The 22,419-nt window shown below is 41.4% G+C and overlaps 1 protein-coding gene across 1 annotated transcript; it reads right to left on the reverse strand.

Annotated features, from left to right (window-relative positions):
* Positions 1–22,284, reverse strand: LOC148368611 (interleukin-27 subunit beta-like). The gene is made up of 7 exons (XM_088330593.1): positions 19,175–22,284; positions 18,838–19,105; positions 12,869–12,983; positions 9,097–9,166; positions 6,495–6,615; positions 4,281–4,444; positions 1–2,011 (listed from the first exon to the last, which is right to left on the reverse strand). Exons 2-7 carry the CDS (start codon positions 18,917–18,919, stop codon positions 1,853–1,855), a joined length of 711 nt encoding a protein of 236 aa, XP_088186719.1. The 5' UTR covers positions 18,920–19,105; positions 19,175–22,284; the 3' UTR covers positions 1–1,852.
* Positions 22,285–22,419: the final 135 nt, after the last annotated feature.

Consider the following 22,419-nt stretch of genomic DNA (forward strand, 5'->3'; position numbering starts at 1 on the left):
TGTTCTCAAATATCTTTATTATTTATGTGCCATCAATCGAAAGGATTTAAGCTTTAAGCACTGCATCGAATTTGTTGCAGGAAACAAAGGGCAAATAAATAGATAGATAGATAGATACTTTATTAATCCCTGTAGGGAAATTCACACCTCCAGCAGTATCCTTTTGTTGTTTATTAACAGGATAGCCTCGGGGTGCTGTGTTGTAGTTTAGCAACAGCGGAGTGGTTGACATCACACGCTAGGCCAAAAGTTCGACGTCCCTGCGGCAGATGGAAATCTTTGTGCCCAGGGTTACACCACCTCGTGTTCAAGTAGATAGCGAGTCCGCCTCCTCTCCGCTTCCCGCAGGCTTTTGTGTCTCTGTCCTAACAGCGCTGAAGCCGGGTAGCTCCACGTTAGCGTCCGGGATGCTAGACGTGAGCCACGTTTCCGTAAAACACAGCAAACTGCACTCCCTGTACACTTTGATGTTTTTTTCACCAGCACAGCCAGTTTGTCGGTCTTATTTGGTAGAGAGTTCACATTTACCATGTTTACGGACGGTACCAAAGACTTATAACGCCGCTAGCCACTTAGCCTTCACGTTAGCTCCGGCTCTGCATCCACGATAGGGCCCCCTCATCACGCCAGAACGAGAATTCTTCAGGGCAAGGAGTTGATTCCTCGAATAAACGCATTTTTGTGCGTTAAAACCCATAACCATAGGATAGAAAGTAATCCAAAGTGTAGTTGTCAAATGGGACGAAAAACACTGAGGATAGAAGCACACTTAAAACGATAAATCACAAAAAGAGCGAAATAACACGGAGCTGCTGGAAATGATGGTATGTGTAGCAGTATAGTAAATAGCAGCACTCATGGCCTTATATTATAAATACAAGTGCTTTAAATTATGATCATGGCCCCACTAAGAACCAATTACCGTAAATTCCGGACTATAAGCCGCTACTTTTTTCCCAAACGTTCAGCCCTGCGGCTTATTCAGTGAAGCGGCCAATTTAATTCAAATTGTCTGGATGACAAAGGTTCTTTCCGTTAATGAGGGAGACGCCTTTGATAGCGACAGTTACAAGGATGAAGATGAGGACGATTTACAGTGAATTTCACAATTACGGTATGTTCTTTTTTTACAGACACGTTTGATGCGTTGCGAGCGTGTTGCTAGTAGCGTTTTGCTACCCTTCACAGGCACGGTTTGGGATGAAAGCTATATTATTAATATTAAACCTTTGAAAACTCTCTCGGTGTACCGTTTTTCTTTGTAAATATGTGTAACCATGTATAATATGTATTTGCAACTGTATATTTTTGTCATGTATTTGTTTTAGAGACTTATTCTGATATGTTTTCGACGGCGAATCAAAAAGAAGGGGCGGAGCAAACGCAGGCTGACGGGAAGTGGGGTAAAGCTGAGTTAAATCTGTTTGTTGTCGCGGCGGACAATAGTGGATATATATTTTTCCCACCCTTAACTTTGGAAATATACATTTTTTTCCCTTGGATTACTTTCAACGGGACCCGGACTCTACAGGTCTGCATCAAATCTTAAGTACCGATATAATTTTCCGTTATGTTGCCGATTGTTGTGTTGGGATTGTGTACTACATTTTGAGTCACAATCGCGGGACCCAAAGTCAGGCTTGGGTTAAATTTGTGATGGAATTATATGATTTAATGCGGGCACATGCGGCTTATATACAGGTGCGGCTCGTGTGAGTACAAAAGCGGTAATCCCCCTAAAATGTAGTGGGTGCGGCTTATAATCAGGTGCGCTCTATGGTCCGGATTTTACGGTAAACGTGTATCTGAAAGAGCTATTTTTGAAAATAAATAGAGTGAGACAAAATATGACTTATAACATTTTGTTTCTGGGTAAAGTGACAGTGACAGGTTGACTCCAGGGACTCCACTGGCCCAGACCCAGGACGTCCATAGCGCAGACCTGGAACACATACTTCAGTCCCGGGCGTAGACCCTTCAGCTCCATGCTGGTTCTTTCTAATGGACCAAGCTGCAGGAAGCACAAGATCCAAATCAGCAAGGTTCATCAACAAACAGCTCAGTTTTCTGGTCGCATTAGTTTGTTGCGGTGCTTCACGTATGTTTTGTATATTCAACTTGCCGATGGGGCAGCACGGCGGCGCAGTGGTTAGCGCGTGTGCAGGCACAGTTCTAAGGTCTTGGGAACGTCCTGTGTGGGTTCAAATCCAGCTACCGGAATTACTGTGCGGAGTTTGTATGTTCTCCCCGTTTCCTCCCACATTCCAAAGACATGCATTTCAGGTGGATTGCCCGGTCCAAATTGTCCCTAGGTGTGAATGAGCGAGCGTGTTGTCTGTCCCTGTGTGCCCTGCGATTGGCTGGCAACCAGTTCAGGGTGTCCCCTGCCCACTGCCCGATGATTGCTGGGATGGGCTCCAGCACCCCCGCGACCCTACTGAGGATAACCGGTGAGAATGAGAACTTGCCGATGCCATCTTTTGGCTGAAATCATCATTGCAGCCTCTGTCAAGCTTCCTTTGTTGCGCGTGCAAGTAAGTGAAATTATTAGACACACTCCAATAAACTCTTGTTTTTTCATCTTTTTTGGGGTTTGGGTTGGCATTTGGACTGTATTTGAAGGGATGGGCACCACCAGGCTGCATTTGCCCAAGACACACCACAGAAAACGGTGCTACTACGACCTGTGCGGTTGAGGGATCCAACAAACCAACCACTAATTGGTTGAGAAATGTTCATTTATTTGACATAATACGAGCCTCACCATAATAGTCTGCCATCTTGCTGCTACAGGTACACGAAGAAAAAAAACAGGAGAGTTGCAAAAAGCCTGGTAAAAAATTGAGAATCAAAATATAATAGCCCTGCGATTGGCTGGCAACCAGTTCAGGGTGTCCTCTGCCCACTGCCCAGAGATGGCTGGGATGGGCTCCATCCCCCCCGCGACCCTAATGAGGATAAGCGGTATGGCTAATGAGATGAGATGAGAATATAATAAAAGTACCGTTTGGTCACTTTGAGTATCTGTAGTTTGTGTTCTTCCTTGTGGTTTTTGGTTGCACTACAGCGCCATCTAGTGTTCAAATCGAATATATTCTCCACTGTTTGGTTATGCTAAACATGTGTAGACAAACTCTACCGGTGTTTTTTTGCGGTGTTAAGTGACGGGTGTCAATTTGCATTTGCAGGGTATTATTACCATCTTGTGTTGTGAGGTCGAATAGACCCTCAATCATTTACTTGGCATTATTTAGCCTATGCAAAGGCCCACGACCCACTGAAAACTGGTCCAGGACCCAATTTTGGGTCCCAGCCCAACAGTTGACAAACACTGGTTTAGATGATAAAAGGTGATGGTCCTACACTAATGCTCGTGTTTAAAATGTAAGCATGGACTTGGAACACAATGGAAGTTGGACAACGCCAAGTCTACCCTTTGTGACGGATTCTGTTACTTAAAGGACAGAATTCTAGGAGCAGCCTTGGCGGGAATGGGTCTGGTTTGGGGGCCTCAGAACTGCGACTCTGCCTTTTTGCAGATGATGTGGTACTGCTGTCCTCCTCAATCCCTGATCTTCAACTCTATGAATGAACTCGATGAAGATCAGAACCTCCAAGTCTGAGACCTTGGTTCTCAGCTGGAAAGGGGTGGCAATGTCTTTCCGGGTCAGGGATGACATCCTGTCCCAAGTGGAGGAATTCAATTGATCTCTGAGTCTTGCTCAAGGGCGGGGGAAAGATGGAATTGGAGATTGGCAGATAGATCGGCGCAGTGTCTGCCGTCAGGTGACCCTGTTCCGATCCGTTGGGGTGAGGAAGGAACCAGGCCAAAAGGCACAGCTCTCGTCTTACCAGTCGATCTACCATCCTACCCTATGGTCATGAACTGTGGGTCATGATGGAAAGAACAAGATCCCAGATACAAGTGACTGAAATGAGTTTCCTCCGCAGGCTCTCCCTTAGAGATTGGGTGAGAAGCTCAATCATCCAGGAGGGACTCCGTTTTTAGAGCCACTGAGAAACCAGTTGAGGTGGCTCAGCTGTCTGATAAGGATGCCTCCTGGAACCCTCCCTCAGGAGGTGCCACGGTCATGTCTCACAGGTAGAATGCACTGGAGCGACCCAGGACATGTCTCTAAGTTGTCCTGGGAATGCCTCAGGATACTGTCGGATAAGGTGGCTGGGGTTTGAGGTGTCTGGACATTCTTGCCGATGCTACTGCCCCCACAACCTGACCCCGGATAAGCGGAAGATAATGGACGGATAGACTTGGGACATACATTGACGGACTTGGTTCGGCCTCTCTGGTTCCACTTGTATGTGATCTTGTACTTGAGGGGGGCCATACGAAGGTGGCTCCATGTCTGGGGGGCTGACCACTCCATCAATATAGTCCTGTTATGGCGTGGTGACACAGTGACTTCCTCAGGTTGGTCAGGTTTCACTGTAAAACACAGTTATGGAATATCAGTGTTGGTGGGACCTATATTAAGTATTATAAGGTACCGTATTTTCCGCACTACAAGGCGCACCTAAAAGCCTTTATTTTTTCAAAAGCTGACCATGCGCCTTATAATACAGTGCGCCTTATATATGGATCAATATTAAGTTTTCCAACTAACTTGCAGCCGCCGACTAGATTTTCCCCCGAACGCCAAGTAGTACGCGGTGTATGCTGGGATTTATTTACCGGCGTTTCATTGGCTAACCAATGTGTCAATCATCATTTGAATCAATCACTATTGGCTAAAGTTATTCAGAGGTCAAGGGGCGGATCCTTTTTATCATTTACAGGCTGGCATTGGCTTAAACGGTAAAACAAAGCCTGCAATTGGCCGAAAAAGATGAATGCGTATAGCACGTGGCTGATGGCACACAGAAAGCATTTTTTTACTATTCTGTATTCGTAAATATTTTATTCTCCTGGATTTACTGCACTCACAGATATAAGAGGACATTGGCTGAACATTATTATGAACACAACGACTTCGGTGAGCTACTCCGGGTTTTATATTGTCCCTGTATCTTGTTTCAGACTGAACTCGATGTTTCTGTGATAAGCGGTGCAGATAATGGATGGAATGGAGTGTCTATTTTTAAATTCAACTCAATTCCAAGTGTTTATTGTCACATGCACGGTAAAGTTGCGAGCGAAAAAGAAAATAGAAACTAAGGAATGGTTGGCATTTCTTGAATCCCAAGACTTTAACTTTCCGAAGGCTGGAACGATGCATTTGAGTGACATCGAAGGACACCACATCTGCACGTGTTCTCGACACGTATTTGCGTCTTTGCAAGCTTTGGGAATGTTAAGGGGGTAATAAATTGGACTGAACCATCTGACTGTTTTGTCGACGTTCCCATTGTAGCGCCTTATAATCTGGTGCGTCTTATGTATGTCAAAAATAGGACCAAAAACGATTTTTTCGGGGTGCGCCCTATAACCCGGTGCGCCTTATAGCGCGGAAAATACGGTACTAGCATCTACAGTGCCATGATAAAGTATTTGCCCCTTTCTGATTTCTGTGTCTGTGGCATATTTATCACTCACATAGGTTTCAGATTATCAAATCAATTTAAAGATCACACAGAGACAATCCAAGGATACACAAAATGCAGTTTTGAAATATTGAGTTTATTTATTAAGGTATTAAAAAGATCAAAACCTATCTGGCCCCATGCAAAAAAGTAATTGCCCCCTAAACCTAATAGCTACTTGGACCACCTTTGCATCTCTCTCTCTCTCTCTCTCTCTCTGCTCCAACTTCCTCTTTTCCTTTTCTCTTTCTCTCTACCTCCCCTTATCTTTCTCTTCTCTTTTCTTTCCTTCTCTCTTTTTCTATTTCTCTTTGGATTTCTTCCTTCCTCTCCCTTTCTTTCCCCCTCTCTCATGACTTCTCTTTTTATCTCTTTTGTTTCTCTCTCCCTCTTTCTCTCTATCGCTCTCTCTCTCTCTGTCTGTGTGTCTCTTCCTTTGTTGTTCTTTGTCTCTTTCTCTCTCCGTGTCTCTTCCTTTGTTGTTCTTTGTCTCTTTCTCTCTCTGTGTCTTTTTAACTTCGTTTGCTCTAACTTCCTTTTTTCCTTTTCTCTTTCTCTTTTCCTACCCTTTGCCCTTTCTTTTCTCTTTTCTCTCCTTCTGTCTTTCTATTTCTCTTGGGATTTCTTTCTTCCTCTCCCGTCATTTCCCCCTCTCTCATGACTTCTCTTTTTATCTCTTTTGTTTCTCACGCTCTCTCCCTCTCTCTCTCTTTCTCTTTCTTTGTCCCGCCCTCTCTCCTTTTCCCTCCCTCTTTCTCTTATTTCTTTATCTCTCTTTTTCTTTCTCTTGAATCTACTAGTCCGGCCCCCGACCGAATGTGTGTTCTATCGTGTGGCCCCCGAGTTCAAATGAGTTTGACACCCCTGATCTAAGCTGTTGATCTCGAATGCATTATAACCTTGTATATGAGGATCAGTGAATTCCAAAGAATAAATTTTGCAGAGCTAGCACTTACCGATGTCCTCCAGCATGAAGCTGCTGAGACGAGAGCTGCTGATTCCAGTTGGAGACAATGCGGTCACGTTAATGATGTAATCAGTCAGTAGCTTCAGGTCAGTCATCTGGCATTGCCAAAGCTGGAAATAAGGGGGGGAGTACAGTATTTCAACAGTCAGACTATTCCTTTATGCAGCTTCAATTTCACATACCGTAAATTCCGGACTATAGAGCGCACCTGATTATAAGCCGCACCCACCACATTTCGGGAGGAAAACCGATTTTGTACATACACAAGCCGCACCTATATATTAGCCGCATGCGCCCACATTGAATAAACGCAATTCAAACACAAAATTAACCCATACCCGATAAAGTCCATAAAACACAGCCGGCAAATTAAACGGAAAATGATACCGGTACTTAAGATTTAATGCAGACCTGCAGAGTCCAGGTGCTAGTTGAAAGTAATCCAAGGAAAAAAGTGTATATTTACAAAGGTAAGGGTGGGAAAAATATATATCCACTATTGTCGGCCGCGTCCACAAACACGTTTCACCTTTACTCCACTTCCCGTCAGCCCGCCTTTGCCCCGCCCCTTCTTTCTCATTTGCTCGTACAAAACATATCAGAATAAGTTTCTAAAATGAATACATTACAAAAATATACAGTTGCAAATACATATTATACATGGTTACACATATTTACAAAGATGGTTCACCGAGAGAGTTTTCAAAGCTTTAATAATAATATTATAACTTTCATCCCAAACCGTGCCTGTGAAGGGTAGCAAAACGCTACTAGCAACACGCTCGCAACACAGTAATTGGGTCTGTTAAAAAAACATACCGTACATGTAGAAATCACGGTAAACCATCCTCATCTTCCTCCTTTTAACCGACGTCATCAAAGTCGTCTTCCTTCAGTATGGGAAGGAGACTTTGTCACATAGACGTCGTCCCACGCTTCCTTATTCAAAAATACGCTAGCATCACGCTCGCAAAGTAAAGATTGCGTGCGGTAGCTCTGTTTCCTTCTATATCGGACTGCTCGATTGCGTTCAACTTGAAGGTTGCGTCATGTGCCTTTCTTTTTTGCAATTTGCATGATGAGGATATGTCTACGCTAATTTAATTTGTGCACAAGCTAAGAAGTTGCAGTCTTCCTCGGTGCATATATTCCACCGGTCTAAATCTTACCATTTGTACTCAAGCACCGCTGGCGGCTGTTAGAAACATTACATAAATTGGCCGCATCACTGAATAAGCCGCAGGGTTGAACGTTTGGGAAAAAAATAGCGGCTTATAGTCCGGAATTTACGGTAAATGGGAAATTGGTTTACATCATTGCGTCTAGAGTTGTGTTAAAACTGATGATTATTTTCATATTTGATGAGTCGGTCAATTAAATGATGATCCAGAAAATCCTACTCTGTTTTAAATATTACAGTTTTAGACGGATAGAAAAATAGTGCACAAAACAAAAGAATGTTCTATGATATAAAAGTAGAGCAAAAATCCAAGTGTTTGTCAAATAGCTTAACGAAAAAAAACATTCAAATGTATTCCATATACCTGCAAATAAGTAAGATACTCCATACTACATATACAAAAGAAAAAAGAAAGATAAGATTTAATTTCGCCGGTCAGGAGCCTTCGCTCTGAAAATGCTATGGTCTACTAGTGATCCCAAGAGCCAAGAAGAAATCCACAGGTGAGAGGTTTCTTCATTTTCTTCATGTTGATGTTTGAGTTTTTCCTAGCCCTCATGTAGGTTTTAGATCAGGGGATGGTGTCATAATAGTGGTTGCAATAGTCTGTGCAGCCCTTTGAGACTCCTTGTGATAAAGGGCTTTACAAATAAACATTTCTTGACTTGAGGTTTTTGAGTTTTTCCTTGCCCTCATTTGGTTTTAGATCAGGGGATGGTGTAATAATAGTCTGTAGTTTGTAATAGTCTGTAGTTTGTGCAGCCCCTTGAGACTCCTTGTGATTAAGGGCGTCACAAATAAACATGACTTGACTTGACTTGAGGTTTTTGAGTTTTCCCTTGCCCTCGTGTAGGTTTTAGATCAGGGGATGGTGTCATAATAGTCTGTAGTTTGTAATAGTCTGTGGTCTGTGCAGCCCCTTGAGACTCCTTGTGATTAAGGGCGTCACAAATAAACATGACTTGACTTGACTTGAGGTTTTTGAGTTTTCCCTTGCCCTCATGTAGGTTCTAGATCAGGGGATGGTGTAATAATAGTCTTAAAAAATAGTCTGTGTAATAACCTGTGAAGCCCTTTGAGACTCTTTGTGATTAAGGGCTATACACATAAAAATGACTTGACTTGACTTTCTCAACTTAGATTTTGTAACTGAAGACAGGCTTGTCAAGTGTCAAGAGTCCGCCCTGGCGGGGGCGGGGTCAACCCAAACCAGCTCTCTTCCACTCAAGTCCTCACAAATGGTAAAATGTCCCCTCTAAGAGCCAGCTCATAGAGCCGTTTCATTTGCGAATGACGCTTCACTAATTTAAACTAAGTCTGAAGGCCTAGGTGTGAAATGCACGGTACCCCACTGCCCGTTCCAGATAACCTTCCTCCTCTCTTCCCCAAAAATGAAATAAAAGGTTGTTACCCTTTCAGAAATCGAGGTGGCGGAAGCGTTGAGGTGGCAGGGCTTGCTGATTTCCGGGTGGCGTCTCTCACTGAAAGGTACAGATAAGAAAGGATTCACACATGAAAACTTACTAAATGCTTAGAGTAAGGGTCGGAAACCCGAAATGTCGAAAGAGCCATACTGGACTAAGAAAAACAAAAATTAATTTGTTTGGAGCTGCAGAAAAATTAAGGCTTTATATAAGCCTTACAATGAATGCAGCAACTGCTTTATGTATTTATAAAACAGTGGTAGTCAAATAGTGGGGCAAAACCCTTGCACTTGCACCTCCATTACACTAGGGTGCAGTGGCGCGCTCATTAGCAATGTTTTCTTTACATTTAACGTCCACGCTGTCCAGATAGCATAGAGTGGGCAGACCCTCAAGTGACACCATAAAAAAATAATTAAACCAGATGAGGAGACTGACTTCCTGGGGAGTGGGGGACGGGGGATTTCTTCTTTCAAGGGGGGGCGTGATAGAAAATAATTGAGAAGCACTGCGGTAATAGCTATATTAGCCTACTAGCTAATCGACTAATTCTGTGGAGAATGAAGCACCGCATGACTACTCTATTGTAGAATACCTCCCCAAATTTAACTTCATTACAATATTAAATCAATTACATTATTTCATTGCTTTGATCAAAAAAAAGAAATGCAATGAAGAAATCCATTTTTTTTGTTTCGAGGATTTGTGTCGAGTAGGCTTAAACGTATTTGCTCAAAAGTGTGTATTTCTAATCTGTTGGCCCTTTTTGGCATCTCTTAGTTTTCCTGTCTTTGTTTAAAAGTGTACTGTTCCAGGGGGAATGGTAAATTCTCTTTGTCTCAGTACTTTTTCACCCTTGTGACTTCAATAAAACACAGTGCAGAAGGAGGGGGGGGGGGGTCGGAAAGAGTTGGGTTAGCGAGCTGAAAGCAGGTAAAATCCTTGCTCTTCTGATCTTCTTTCTTTCTCCAGCTACAGTTGTTAAGAAAACTCAAAAAGTCTCATGCCTGGTGTACTTTCTAGAGTTAGCCCATTTTTAGCTCTCCCACATGTAAATGGTCGTTTTTAGACCGAACAATTTGAAAAAACAAAAAAAAGGAATGCGCATCATGTCCCGATTGGAATTAGAATTGTTTGAATTATATAGGGTTCCTCCAATTAAGTAAAATGTTTTCCTTGCTTCAAAGAATTTCATCACCTTGTGAACTACTCAACCATTCGCTTGAGAGGAGAAGCTGCTGCATTGTCATATTTTTCTCCGGTCTGTTTGATGTTTCTTGTTTTACGGTGGCGTCCTCAGGCTATGTTAAACTCTTCTCCCCCATCGACCCTGTGACTCAATTGTTTGTAATAAAATAGGGGAGCTGTTGCCATTCTAGTCGGATGTGAATTAGTCTTTGACTGTGAAGCAGCTCCTCATGAGAAAATATTGACGTCACTTGTCTCTTCGTGTGTTTTTTTCAGAGATGTAAGGTACTAAACCTAAGAGATACCGAAGCAAAGCACCCATCCTAGGGCTTGAGCAACAAAACATCAATAATATCCCCAAGTGTCATTCAAAATTTTCCCTTGACAAAAATCAGAAATCACTTTGTTACTAGCGTCTAGCATCCCGGACGCTAACGTGGAGCTACCCGGCTTCAGCGCGGTTAGGACAGACAGAGACACAGAAGCCTGCGGGAAGCGGAGAGGAGGCGGACTCGCTTTCTACGTGAACACGAGGTGGTGTAACCCTGGGCACAAAGATTCCCATCTGCTGCAGGGACGTCGAACTTTTGGCCTAGCATGTGACGTCATCCACTCCGCTATTGCTAAAAATGTGTTTATTCGAGGAATCAACTCCTTGCCCTGAAGAATTCTCGAACCGGCGTGATAAGGGGGCCGTATTGTGGCTGCAGAGCCGGAGCTAAGGCTAAGCGGCTAGCGGCGTTATAAGGCTTCGGTATCGTCCGTAATCATGGTAAATGTGAATTCTCTACCAAATAAGACCGACGAACTGGCTGTTCTGGTGAAAAACATCAAAGCGTACAGGGAGTGCAGTTTGCTGTGTTTTACGGAAACGTGGCTCACGTCTAGCATCCCGGACGCTAACGTGGAGCTACTCGGCTGTAGCACTGTTCGGGCAGACAGAGACACAAAAGCCTGCGGGAAGCGGAGAGGAGGCGGACTCGCTATCTACGTGAACACGAGGTGGTGTAACCCTGGGCACAAAGATTTCCATCTGCTGCAGGGACGTCGAACTTTTGGCCTAGCGTGCGACGTCATTCACTCTGCTGTTGCTAAACTACAACACAGCACCCTGAGGCCATCCTGGTAATCTGTTAATGAACAACAAAAGGATACTGCCGGAAGTGTGAATTTCCCTTCGGGGATGAATAAAGTATCTATCTATCTATCTATCTACAAATTCCCATGACAGGATCAGGTTCTTACTTGTTTAGTGTGACGTAACGAGAGGTGGAGTTATATTGTAACGCTGCCCCTTTAAAAGGGGCGGAGCTTGCGAGTTGAAAGGGAAAAGCAAGCAGAGGAGAGACGCGCCGAAGTTGTTGAAACGTAATACGTATCTTACACGTTTTTATTGCGCTGGAAATTGTTCTTACAGAAACCATTTCGAAAGAAAATTATATTTCCCCTCGACGATCTTTTTCAATGAGCAAAAGATTTATGGAAAAGCGCCAGGGAGCCACTGGGCGGCGCTAAAGAGCCGCAGTTTGTCTATCTCTTGTTCTTTCTTTTTTAATCCCCCTAATTTCTCTCTTTATCTTTGTTTTTTTTTCTTTTGCACTCACTAATTTTTCCACTCATTCTCTTTCTTATCTCTGTTTCGCTGTCACTCTAATTTTTTTTCTTTTTCCTTTCTCTTTTCTCTCTTTTTTCTATTTCTTTCCCTCTCTCTCTTTGACTGTTTCTCTCTGTCTCTCTTTTCTCTCTCTCTTTTTCTGTCTATCTCTTGTTCTTTTTTTGCTCTACATATTTCCTCTTTGTGTTTTTCATATTCTCTTTCTTTATTGCTCTCCCTTTGTTTCTCTGTCACTTTCTCCTCTTTTCTCTGTTTTCTTTCCCTCTCTCTTTGACTGTTCCTCCTTTTTCTTTCTCTCTCCTCCCTTTTTCTGTCTATCTATCTTATTCTTCTTTTCTACTCTCTTTTTTAGTCTGTTTTTCTGTTTGTTTATTTCTCTAACTCCTCTCACTATTTTTTCCCCTTATTCTCTTTATTTATCCCTCTGTTTTTTCTTTTTCCTTTCTCTTTTCTCTCTTTTTTCTATATCTTTCCCTCTCTCTCTTTGACTGTTTATCTCTGTCTCTCTTTTCTCCCTCTTTTTTTCTGTCTATCTCTTGTTCTTTTTTTGCTCTCCATATTTCCTTTTTGTGTTTTTCATATTCTCTTTCTTTACTGCTCTCTCTTTGTTTCTCTGTCACTTTCTCCTCTTTTCTCTGTTTTCTTTCCCTCTCTCTTTAAATGTTCCTCCTTTTTCTTTCTCTCTCCTCCCGTTTTCTGTCTTTCTCTGTTTTTTTCTTTGTTTTTTTCTCTTACTCCTCTCACTATTTTTTCCCTTATTCCCTTTCTTTATCCCCGTTTTTTCTCTGTGACTCTTGCTTTTTTCCTCTTTCCTTCTCCTCTTTTCTCTCTTTTCTTTAACAAAGAGAGAGCAACAGTCAAAGAAGAAGGGTCTTTGACTGATTCTCTCTTTTTTTTCGGCTTAGATACTACCCCGGCACCTCGGAAGGGGACGCTGCCGCGGCTTGAGAATTTACCTGTAGGAAGCGATGTAGCTCAGAGGTTCGGAGTTTGCAGGTTCCACCCAGGAACAGAAGGTGACGTTGGGATAACTGGCACACCGGCAACCGACGCTTGGAATAACGGGCGAATCTGAGGGAGGAATATTAAATCGTCAACTCAAGTTCATGACAAAACGAGTTCAAGACGGGACTGTATCGTCTAAAGTCATTTTTACTCGGGGGCCAAAAAAATACAAATAACATTCTCTTGGGGGCTGGACTAGTCGATTAGAGAGAAAGAGAGAAGGAGAAAACAAGAGAGAGAGAGAGAGAGAGAGCGAGAGAGAGAGAGAGAGAGGAGGGTGGAAAGCGAGAGAGAGGGGAAAGCAAGAAAGCAAAAAGCGAGAGAGAGAGAGAGAGAGAGAGGGAGAGAGAGGAGGGGGGAAAGCGAAAGCGAGAGAGAGGGGAAAGCAAGAAAGCAAAAAGCGAGAGAGAGAGAGAGAGAGAGAGAGGGAGAGAGAGGAGGGGGGAAAGCGAAAGCGAGAGAGAGGGGAAAGCAAGAAAGCAAAAAGCGAGAGAGAGAGAGAGAGAGAGGGAGAGAGAGGAGGGGGGAAAGCGAGAGAGAGGGGAAAGCAAGAAAGCAAAAAGCGAGAGAGAGAGAGTAGAGAAAGAAATAAGCAAGAGAGAGAGAACGAAAAACAAGAGCGAAAGAAAGTGAGAAAGAGTAAATAGGGTGAGAGCGCGAAAAGCAAAAAAGAGCGAAAAGCGGGGGAAAAGAGAGAGGGAGAGAAAAGCGAGTGAAGGAGAGACTGAGAGAGCGAGTGAAAGAGAGAGAGAGAGAGAGAGAGAAAGCAAGAAGCAAGCGAGAGAGAGAGGAAGCAAAAAGCGAGAGACAGAGAGAGGGGGTGGGGGAGGGGAAGCGAGAGCGAGAGAGAGGGGAAAGCAAGAAAGCAAAAAGAGAGAGAGAGAGAGAGTAGAGAAAGAAATAAGCAAGAGAGAGACAGCGAAAAGCGAGAGCAAAAGAAAGTGAAAACCGAAAGTGAGAAAGAGTAAATAGGGTGAGAGAGCGAAAAGCAAAACAGAGCGAAATGCGGGAGAAATAAAGAGAGAGGGAGAGAAAAGCGAGTGAAAGAGAGGGGGGGGGAGAGAGAGAGAGAGAGAGAGAGAGAGAGAGAGAGAGAGAGAGAGAGAAAGCAGAAAGCAAGCGGGAGAGAGAGAAAGCAAAAAGCGAGAGGTACAGAGAGAGAGGGGTGGGGGAGGGAAACCGAGAGAGAGGGGAAAGCAAGAAAGCAAAAAGCGAGAGAGAGAGAGAGGAAGAGAGAGCAGAGAAAGAATTAAGCAAGAGAGAGAGAGCGAAAAGCGAGAGCGAAAGAAAGTGAAAACCGAAAGTGAGAAAGAGTAAATAGGGTGAGAGAGCGAAAAGCAAAAAAGAACGAAAAGCGGGAGAAAAAAAGAGAGAGGGAGAGAAAAGCGAGTGAAGGACAGACTGAGAGAGCGAGTGAAAGAGAGAGGGAGAGAGAGTGAAAGCAGAAAGCAAGCGAGAGAGAGAGAGAAAGCAAAAAGCGAGAGAGACAGAGAGAGAGGGGTGGGGGAGGGAAACCGAGAGCGAGAGAGAGGGGAAAGCAAGAAAGCAAAAAGCGAGAGAGAGAGAGAGAGAGAGAGAGAGAGAGAGAGAGAGAGAGAGAGAGTAGAGAAAGAAATAAGCAAGAGAGAGAGAGCGAGAGAACTTGGTTCTGTGGGGGGAATTTTTTTAGCATGAAACAGTTAGCATTTAGCTGTTAGAATCACTTTTTAGCATGTATCAATTAGCGTAAAACTCATCAACATGAGGCAATTAGCATAATTTGTAGTTATGAAGTCTTTACAATATTGCCTTTACCAAAATGTTTTAGCATGAAGTTAGCATTTAGCCGTTAGCATCACTTTTTAACATGTACCCCTTAGCATAACTCATCAACATGAACCCATTAGCATAATTTGTAAATACGACGTCGTAACAATATTGCCATTACCAAAATTTTTTAGCATGAAAAAGTTAGCATTTAGCCGTTAGCATCACTTTTTAGCATGTACCCATCAGCATAACTCATCAACATGAGGCCATTAGCATAATTTGTAAATATGAAGTCGTTAAAATATAGCCATTACCAATTTTTTTTAGCATGAAACAGTTAGCATTTAGCTGTTAGCATCACTTTTTAGCATGTACCCATTAGCATAACTCATCAACATGAGCCCATTAGCATAATTTGTAGTTATGAAGTCTTTACAATATTGCCTTTACCAAAATGTTTTAGCATGAAGTTAGCCTTTAGCCGTTAGCATCACTTTTTAACATGTACCCCTTAGCATAACTCATCAACATGAGCCCATTAGCATAATTTGTAAATATGAAGTCGTTAAAATATAGCCATTACCAAAAAATTTTAACAAGAAGGCGTTAGCATTTAGCTGATAGCATCACTTTTTAGTATGTATCTATTAGCATAACTCATCAACATGAGGCTGTTCGCATAAATTGTAAATATGAATTCGTTAAAATATAGCCATTACCAAATTTTTTAGCATGAAAACGTTAGCATAGCTGTTAGCATCCTATCGCTAGCATCCACTCTTTGGAATTCACCATTTACCCATGTTCAGAGTAATGTGGGGTCGGGCCCCCTCAAGCCACCCTGGACAGTCCCTGGTTCCTATGACTACCCTTGGGAAAAGCCTTGTTTACCATGGCTCCCCATTATATTAAATGGGCCCATGTATTCCGGATGGGAGACTCTCAAAATACATTAGAGCGGATGGGGACTTTTTTTTTTGTCTCCGGGGCCCCTTGCGGGTCCCCGGTGACTCGTATCGCTGTCAAAAGACAACCCACAAGAGTCCCGGTCGGGCCGGAATTTTTGGTACATGAATCGTTGGGTTACTCCAAAAGCTCTGGGAGGAGATACCCGTTAAATTTGGGCGGAAGAAGATAGATATAATAAGTTGAATAATAAGATCTCGGAGGATTATAATAGTTTTTTACAAGGTGCAAGTAGAAATATGTACACTTGATGTCGCTCACAAAGATGCTGTAGTTGTATTTCTTACTCTCTTTCTCTGTTTTTCTGTCTGTCTCTTGTTCTTCTCTGTTTTATGCTCCCTATTTTTTCAGTTTTTTTTCTCTTTCTTATCTCACTATTTTTACTCATTTTCTTTCTTAATCTCTCTTTTTCTCTTTCTTCTCTCTTTATCAACTTCTTTTTTCTCTCTTTGTGACTATCTCTTGTTCTTCTCTTTTTAATCTTTCTATTTTCTCTCTTTTTCTTTGTTTTTTTTTCTTTTGCTCCGCTCACTAATTTTTCCTGTCATTCTTTTTCTTTATCTTTCTTTGTTTCTCTGTCACTCTATTTTTTTCTCTTTTTCCTTCCTCTTTTCTATCTTTTTTTCTATTTCTTTCACTCTCCCTCTGACTGTTTCTCCCTGTCTCTCTCTTTCTCTCTCTCTTTTTCTTGGTTTTTTTACTATCCCTATTTTATCTCTTTTTCTTTCTGTTTATCACTCTCTGTCTGTCATTTTCTTCTCTTTTCTCTATTTCTTTCCCTCACTCTTTGACTGTTTCTCCTTTTTTGTTCTCTCTTGTCTCTTTTTTTCTGTCTATCTCTTGTTCTTTTTTTACTCTCCCCATTTTCTCTCTTTTTCTTGGTGTTTTTCATATTCTCTTTATCACTCTCTCTTTGTTTCTCTGTCACTTTCTCCTATTTTCTCACTTTGCTCTATTTCTTTCCCTCTCTTTGACTGTCTCTCTTTCTCTTCTATCTCCTGTTCTTCTTTTTTACCCTCCCTGTTTTTCTCCTTTTTTTCTCTTACTACTCTCACTTTTTCCCCCTTATTCTCTTTCTTTATATTTTTTTCTCTGTGACTTTTTTTTTTCTTTTCCTTGTCCTCTTTTCTCTTTTCTTTAACAAAGAGAGAGCAACAGTCAAAGAAGAAGGGTCTTTGACTGATTCTCTCTTTTTCTCTTTCTTTGTTTTTCTTCATTTCCTTTTCTCTCCCTCTTGAATTATTTATCCCTCTTTCATTCTCTCTCGCTTTCAATTAATTCTTTTTTCTTCTTTCTTTCTCTCTAACCTACTAGTCCGGCCCTCGAGATGATGTTTTCTTCTACCGCGGGGCCCCTGAGCCAAAAGGAGTCCGACACCCCTGCCTTAGAGACTCCTACTTGTTGGTTGAATGATGACATCGTTCCCGCACATTTACGGAAGCGAGTTGAGCAATGAGGGTCTTTTCGGAGTGAGTCGCTTTTCGATTTCCTTTTCAAAATAATGAAAACGGTTTCGGACGAGAGAGACACGCGTCGCACTCTCTCCCATTGTCCTTTCAAAAAAGTCTTTTTTGTTAAACGATAGACAAATAGACAGACAGACATACAGACAGATAGATACCATAGATTTATATATATCTATATATATATATATATATATATCTATAGTGGCAGTAGCTCAGGAGGTAGAGCGCTTGTCTTGGGATCAAGGGATCCCGGTTCGAATCCCGGCTCGTCCGTGTTACATGTCGAAGTGTCCTTGGGTAAGACACTGAACCCCTAATACCCCCAATAAGCAGGTTAGCGCCTTACATGGCTGCAAGGCCGCTATTGGGAAATGTGAAGCACACTGTAAAGCGCTTTGGGAAGTCACTGACTTGAAAAGCGCTATAGAAATGCAGATCATTTCATTTCATATACCATAGATAGAGAGAGATAGATAGATATACCATAGATAGATATAGATAGAGATAGATATATATACCATATATAGATAGATAGAGATAGATATACCATAGATAGAGATAGATAGATATACCCTAGATAGATAGAGATAGATATACTATAGATGGAGATAGATATATATATACCATATATAGATAGATAGAGATAGATATACCATAGATAGAGATAGATAGATATACCATAGATAGATAGAGATAGATATACTATAGATGGAGATAGATATATATACTATGGATAGAGATAGATAGATATACCATAGATAAATAGAGATAGAGATATACATACCATAGATAGAGATACATAGATATACCATAGATAGATAGAGATAGATATACCATAGAGATAGATATATATACTATAGAGATAGATAGATATACCATAGATATACTATAGAGATAGATATACCATAGATAGAGAGAGATAAATAGATATTCTATAGAGATATATATATATATATATATATATATATATATATATATATATACTATAGAGATAGATAGATATATACCATAGATAGAGATAGATAGATATATATACCATAGATAGATAGATAGATATACCATAGATAGATATATAGAGATAGATAGACGGATATATATATCATAGATACATAGATAGAGATAGGTAGATATATAAATATCATGGATAGAGATAGGAAGATATATATACCATAGATAGAGATAGGAAGATATATATACCATAGATAGAGATAGAGATATATATATATATATATATATATATATATATATATATATATATATACACCATAGATAAATAGATGGAAAGATAGATATATACCATAGATAGATAGATAGATACTTTATTCATCCCCATAGGGAAATTCACACTTCCAGCATATTAAATGTAATAAGAAAAAAACTTCATTCGTGGAGTGAAATTGAGCTGCAACTTTGCCCTCATGTAGGTTTTAGATCAGGGGATGGTGGAGTAATAGTCCGTAGTTTGCAATAGTCTGTGGTCTTTGAGACTCCTTGTGATTAAGGGCGTCACAAATAAACTTCTCCAGCTACTGGTTTCCATGTGGGGTCCCAACCCCCCCAAAACAGCTTGGCTGTACTTGTCTTAGACACACCAAACGGTAGCCCTACCACTGACGTGGTTGAGGGATCCGATCTCATCCTTTTAGAAGCAACATTCTCCGTTTTAACTGCGATTAATGTGAAGTTAACTGCGCATTTAAAAAAAAAAAACAGAAAGCAGACTTCAAAGTTGGACTCACCGGCACCGCTTGGCATCAGGTCCGTGGCCTGGATGTTGATGGCCAACGCGAAGAACATCCAGTAACGTGTGGTTGCCATCATGCGAGAAGGATAAAATCTGCCTGCACAGTGAAAACCCGAATGGGCTTTTAAGCGGTCTTGAGCAGAAGCAGAAGAGGAACCGGCAAACTCCCCCAGAAACCACTCGTGGAGAAATCAGCGCAGTTCTCGAGACGTCATCGGAGGCGAGAGAAGAGTCATGTGGGTATGGATGAAAGTATTTCACTGCTAAAAGAAATGGCGCGTGAAAGAAGGTTGCTTCATCTTTTATCTTCTCAGGATATCAGAATAAACTACCTTTTTAATCCGTAGTAGGTCGTCCGGGTATGCAAGGCCTTCTCTGCTGGCCTAAAAATATCTGAATCATGTGATTATGAAAGTACCGTATTTTCCGCACTATAAGGCGCACCTAAAAGCCTTTATTTTTTTCAAAAGCTGACCATGCGCCTTATAATACAGTGCGCCTTGTATATGGATCAATATTAAGTCTCAAGGTCTCGCAACAAAGGCAAGCAGCCGCCGACTAGATTTTTCCTCGTAGGCGATGTGGTCCGCGGTGTATGCTGGGATACATATGCCGGCGTTTCATTTCCCAGCCAATGTGTCAATCATCATTTGAATCGATCACTATTGGCTAAAGTTATTCGGAGGTAAAGGGGGCGGATCCCTTTTATCATTTCCAGGCTCGCATAGGCTAAAGGGGCAAAACAAAGCCTGCAATTGGCCCAAAAAGATGAATTTGAATAGCAAGTTTGGTTGTCTACGGCATAGAGCAAACATGTTTTACCATTCTGTATTTGTAAATATTTTACTCTCCTGGATTTACTACACTCACGGATATAAGAGGACCATGGTTGCACATTATTTTTGAACGACAACGACTTCGGTGAGCTACTCCGGCTATATATTTTCCCAGTATCTTGTTTCAGACTCATCTCGATGTTTCTGTGATGAGTCTATTTTCAAATTAAACTCAATTCCAAGTGTTTATTGTCATATGCACAGTAAAGCTGCGAGCGAAAAAGAAAATAGAAACTAAGGAATGGTTGGCATTTCTTGAATCCCAAGACTTTAACCTTCCGAATGATATTTGGAACGATGCATTTGAGTGACATCGTACGGACACCGCATCCGCACGTGTCTATGACACGTATTTGCTTCTTTGCAAGCTTTGGGAATGTTATCAGTTGGACTGAACTATCTGACTGTTTTGTCGACGTTCCCATTGTAGCGCCTTATAATCCGGTGGGCCTTATGTATGGAAGATATAGGACCAAAAACTATTTTTTGGAGGTGCGCCCTATAACCCGGTGCGCCCTATAGTGCGGAAAATACGGTAACCAATGATCTTCTACTAGCAATGGACTCCGGCACTTCATCACTCTTGCTGCTGCTGGACCTTAGTGCTGCCTTTGACACTGTGGGCCATAATATCTTACTGGAACGGTTGGAAAAATGGATTGGTCTCTCAGGAACCGTCCTCTTATGGTTCAAATCCTACCTCTCAGATAGTACGCACTGTGTTAAATAGGGTGAAATGACATCTGAGCCCTTTAGTGTTACCTGGGGTGTTCCGCAGGGTTCAGTGCTTGGCCCCCTTCTTTTCAGCATTTACATGCTTCAATTAGGTGATATTATTCGCAAGTATATCAGTTTTCATTGCTACGCAGATGACACTCAACTATATCTTCTGATGGAAGTGACTTGACTTGAATTGTATTTTGTTTCTCAATACTAATTAAAAAAAATCCAAATTGTCTGTCAGTTATCTTTCATTGCTTCTCTCTTGTTGTGTTGCTTCCAGATGTGTGCTTTCGTATTTAAGAATTCAACCCATTAACCTTCCTGTAAAATTCGTCAAAAATCCTAAACCAAGACCTACCCAAAGTAAACTAAATGCTGTTCCTGAACCATTTAGAGAATATGGATGGTTTTAGTCTCTTCTGACAGGTAAGACTCTGAAATTTTGTCCCAAACTGAAATAATCACTGCAAGTGTTATTAACATTCAGCAATCAGAGGTGGAAGAACACAGAAATAGAACCCTAACATTGTTTAAAACCCTAATTTAAAGTCCAATCTCTAGCTCCTAAACCTAACCCTAAGCCCTAATCCTGATTCAAACCGTAACACTTGCTTTAAACCCATTTTGGAACCCTAATATGGAGCTTAAACCCTTGCTGCCAATCCTAAACCTACATCTAAGTCCAACTGTAACCCTAATCTAAATATAATACACTAATAAGGATCTTAAACCTGTCTAATCCTAGCCCCAATCGTGTATTGAACCATAAACTAAGTTTAAAACGCTTTTATGAACATGTAATTTCTAAAGTGGTGTCCAAAACTTCAAAACATTCTACTTGCTGACGCCATCCTCTGGATGAAATCATCATTGCAGCCTCTGTCAAGCTTTTGTATGTGAAATTCTTAGATGTGCTCCAATAAACCCTTTCCCTTAAGAGGTTTGGGTTGGCATTCGGACTGTATTTGACACTGTCTCTTACTTTCACCATTTTCATCCTACAATAAAAGAAAAACCACAAGCATGTGCGTGAAATCACTCTCATACCCTCGTCTTTAAAGACACCTCAGACTAAACACCCCGCCCTTGTGAATAATGGCAACAATTTTAAGCATTTACAAGTGCTTCACTTAAAATTCAAGCACTTTTCAAACCTTAAAAAAATAACATTAAAAATAGACAATTTGAGGATTTCAAGCACCCATACGAACGCTCAGAATCAGGGCTATGAATGGCAGACACTGAGGAAAGGGGGTGATTGTGGCTAGCATAAGGAAATCAACACATTGTGAATTTCCTACATATTTCTTTGCCCAGAGGTCGGGAACCTTTTTGAACTAAACAGCCATAAAAGCACAAATATTTTGATTTTTTAAAGACAAAATTAAACAAAACCGTCTAAACTCTTTTCCAGACAAAAGCTGATTTTCCGGCACATTTTATTTCACTGTGTGACGTTAAATGATTTGATAGAATCTGTGAAATAAATATCCCAGAACACTTTTCCCACATAAAAATAACACTTAAAATTTTAGCCAACTGGTTTCAAAACAAGGTGCAAGCAAAGTTCTTTTGTAAGAATGTCTAGAAATACTGCAAACAAGGATACAGACATTTTTACGCTGGGCAGAGTGCATGCACCCTGTGTATAACTCCGCCCATTTTCACACTCACCCAATCGAATTGCTCAAGGTGCTTTGCTAGAGCTTCTAGGTTAAACTCTTTTTCCGGGTTAGGGTTTGTTCTGTGGCTTGTCATCATTAACTGTATCAACAATGAACACATATTGTTTAATGACTTTCCAATGAAAAGAATATTTAGCGATTTAAAGGCACAACAATGTCTGTGATGTGACAGCTTGAACTGTAAACTGTAGTTAAAATTTGTTGCACACGTTCCAGTTTATCTACAAGAAATATGTCCTCATAAAAAGAGCCATATATGGGTCGTGGGCCATAGGTTCCCAACCCCTGGCTTAGCCTCTTCTCCAATCGTTGTTATTCCGTTGTGGAAGACAT

This window comes from Urocampus carinirostris, chromosome 3 (assembly GCF_059441175.1).
Source record: "Urocampus carinirostris isolate Australia breed hairy pipefish chromosome 3, RoL_Ucar_1.0, whole genome shotgun sequence".
Taxonomy (NCBI): Eukaryota; Metazoa; Chordata; class Actinopteri; order Syngnathiformes; family Syngnathidae; genus Urocampus; species Urocampus carinirostris.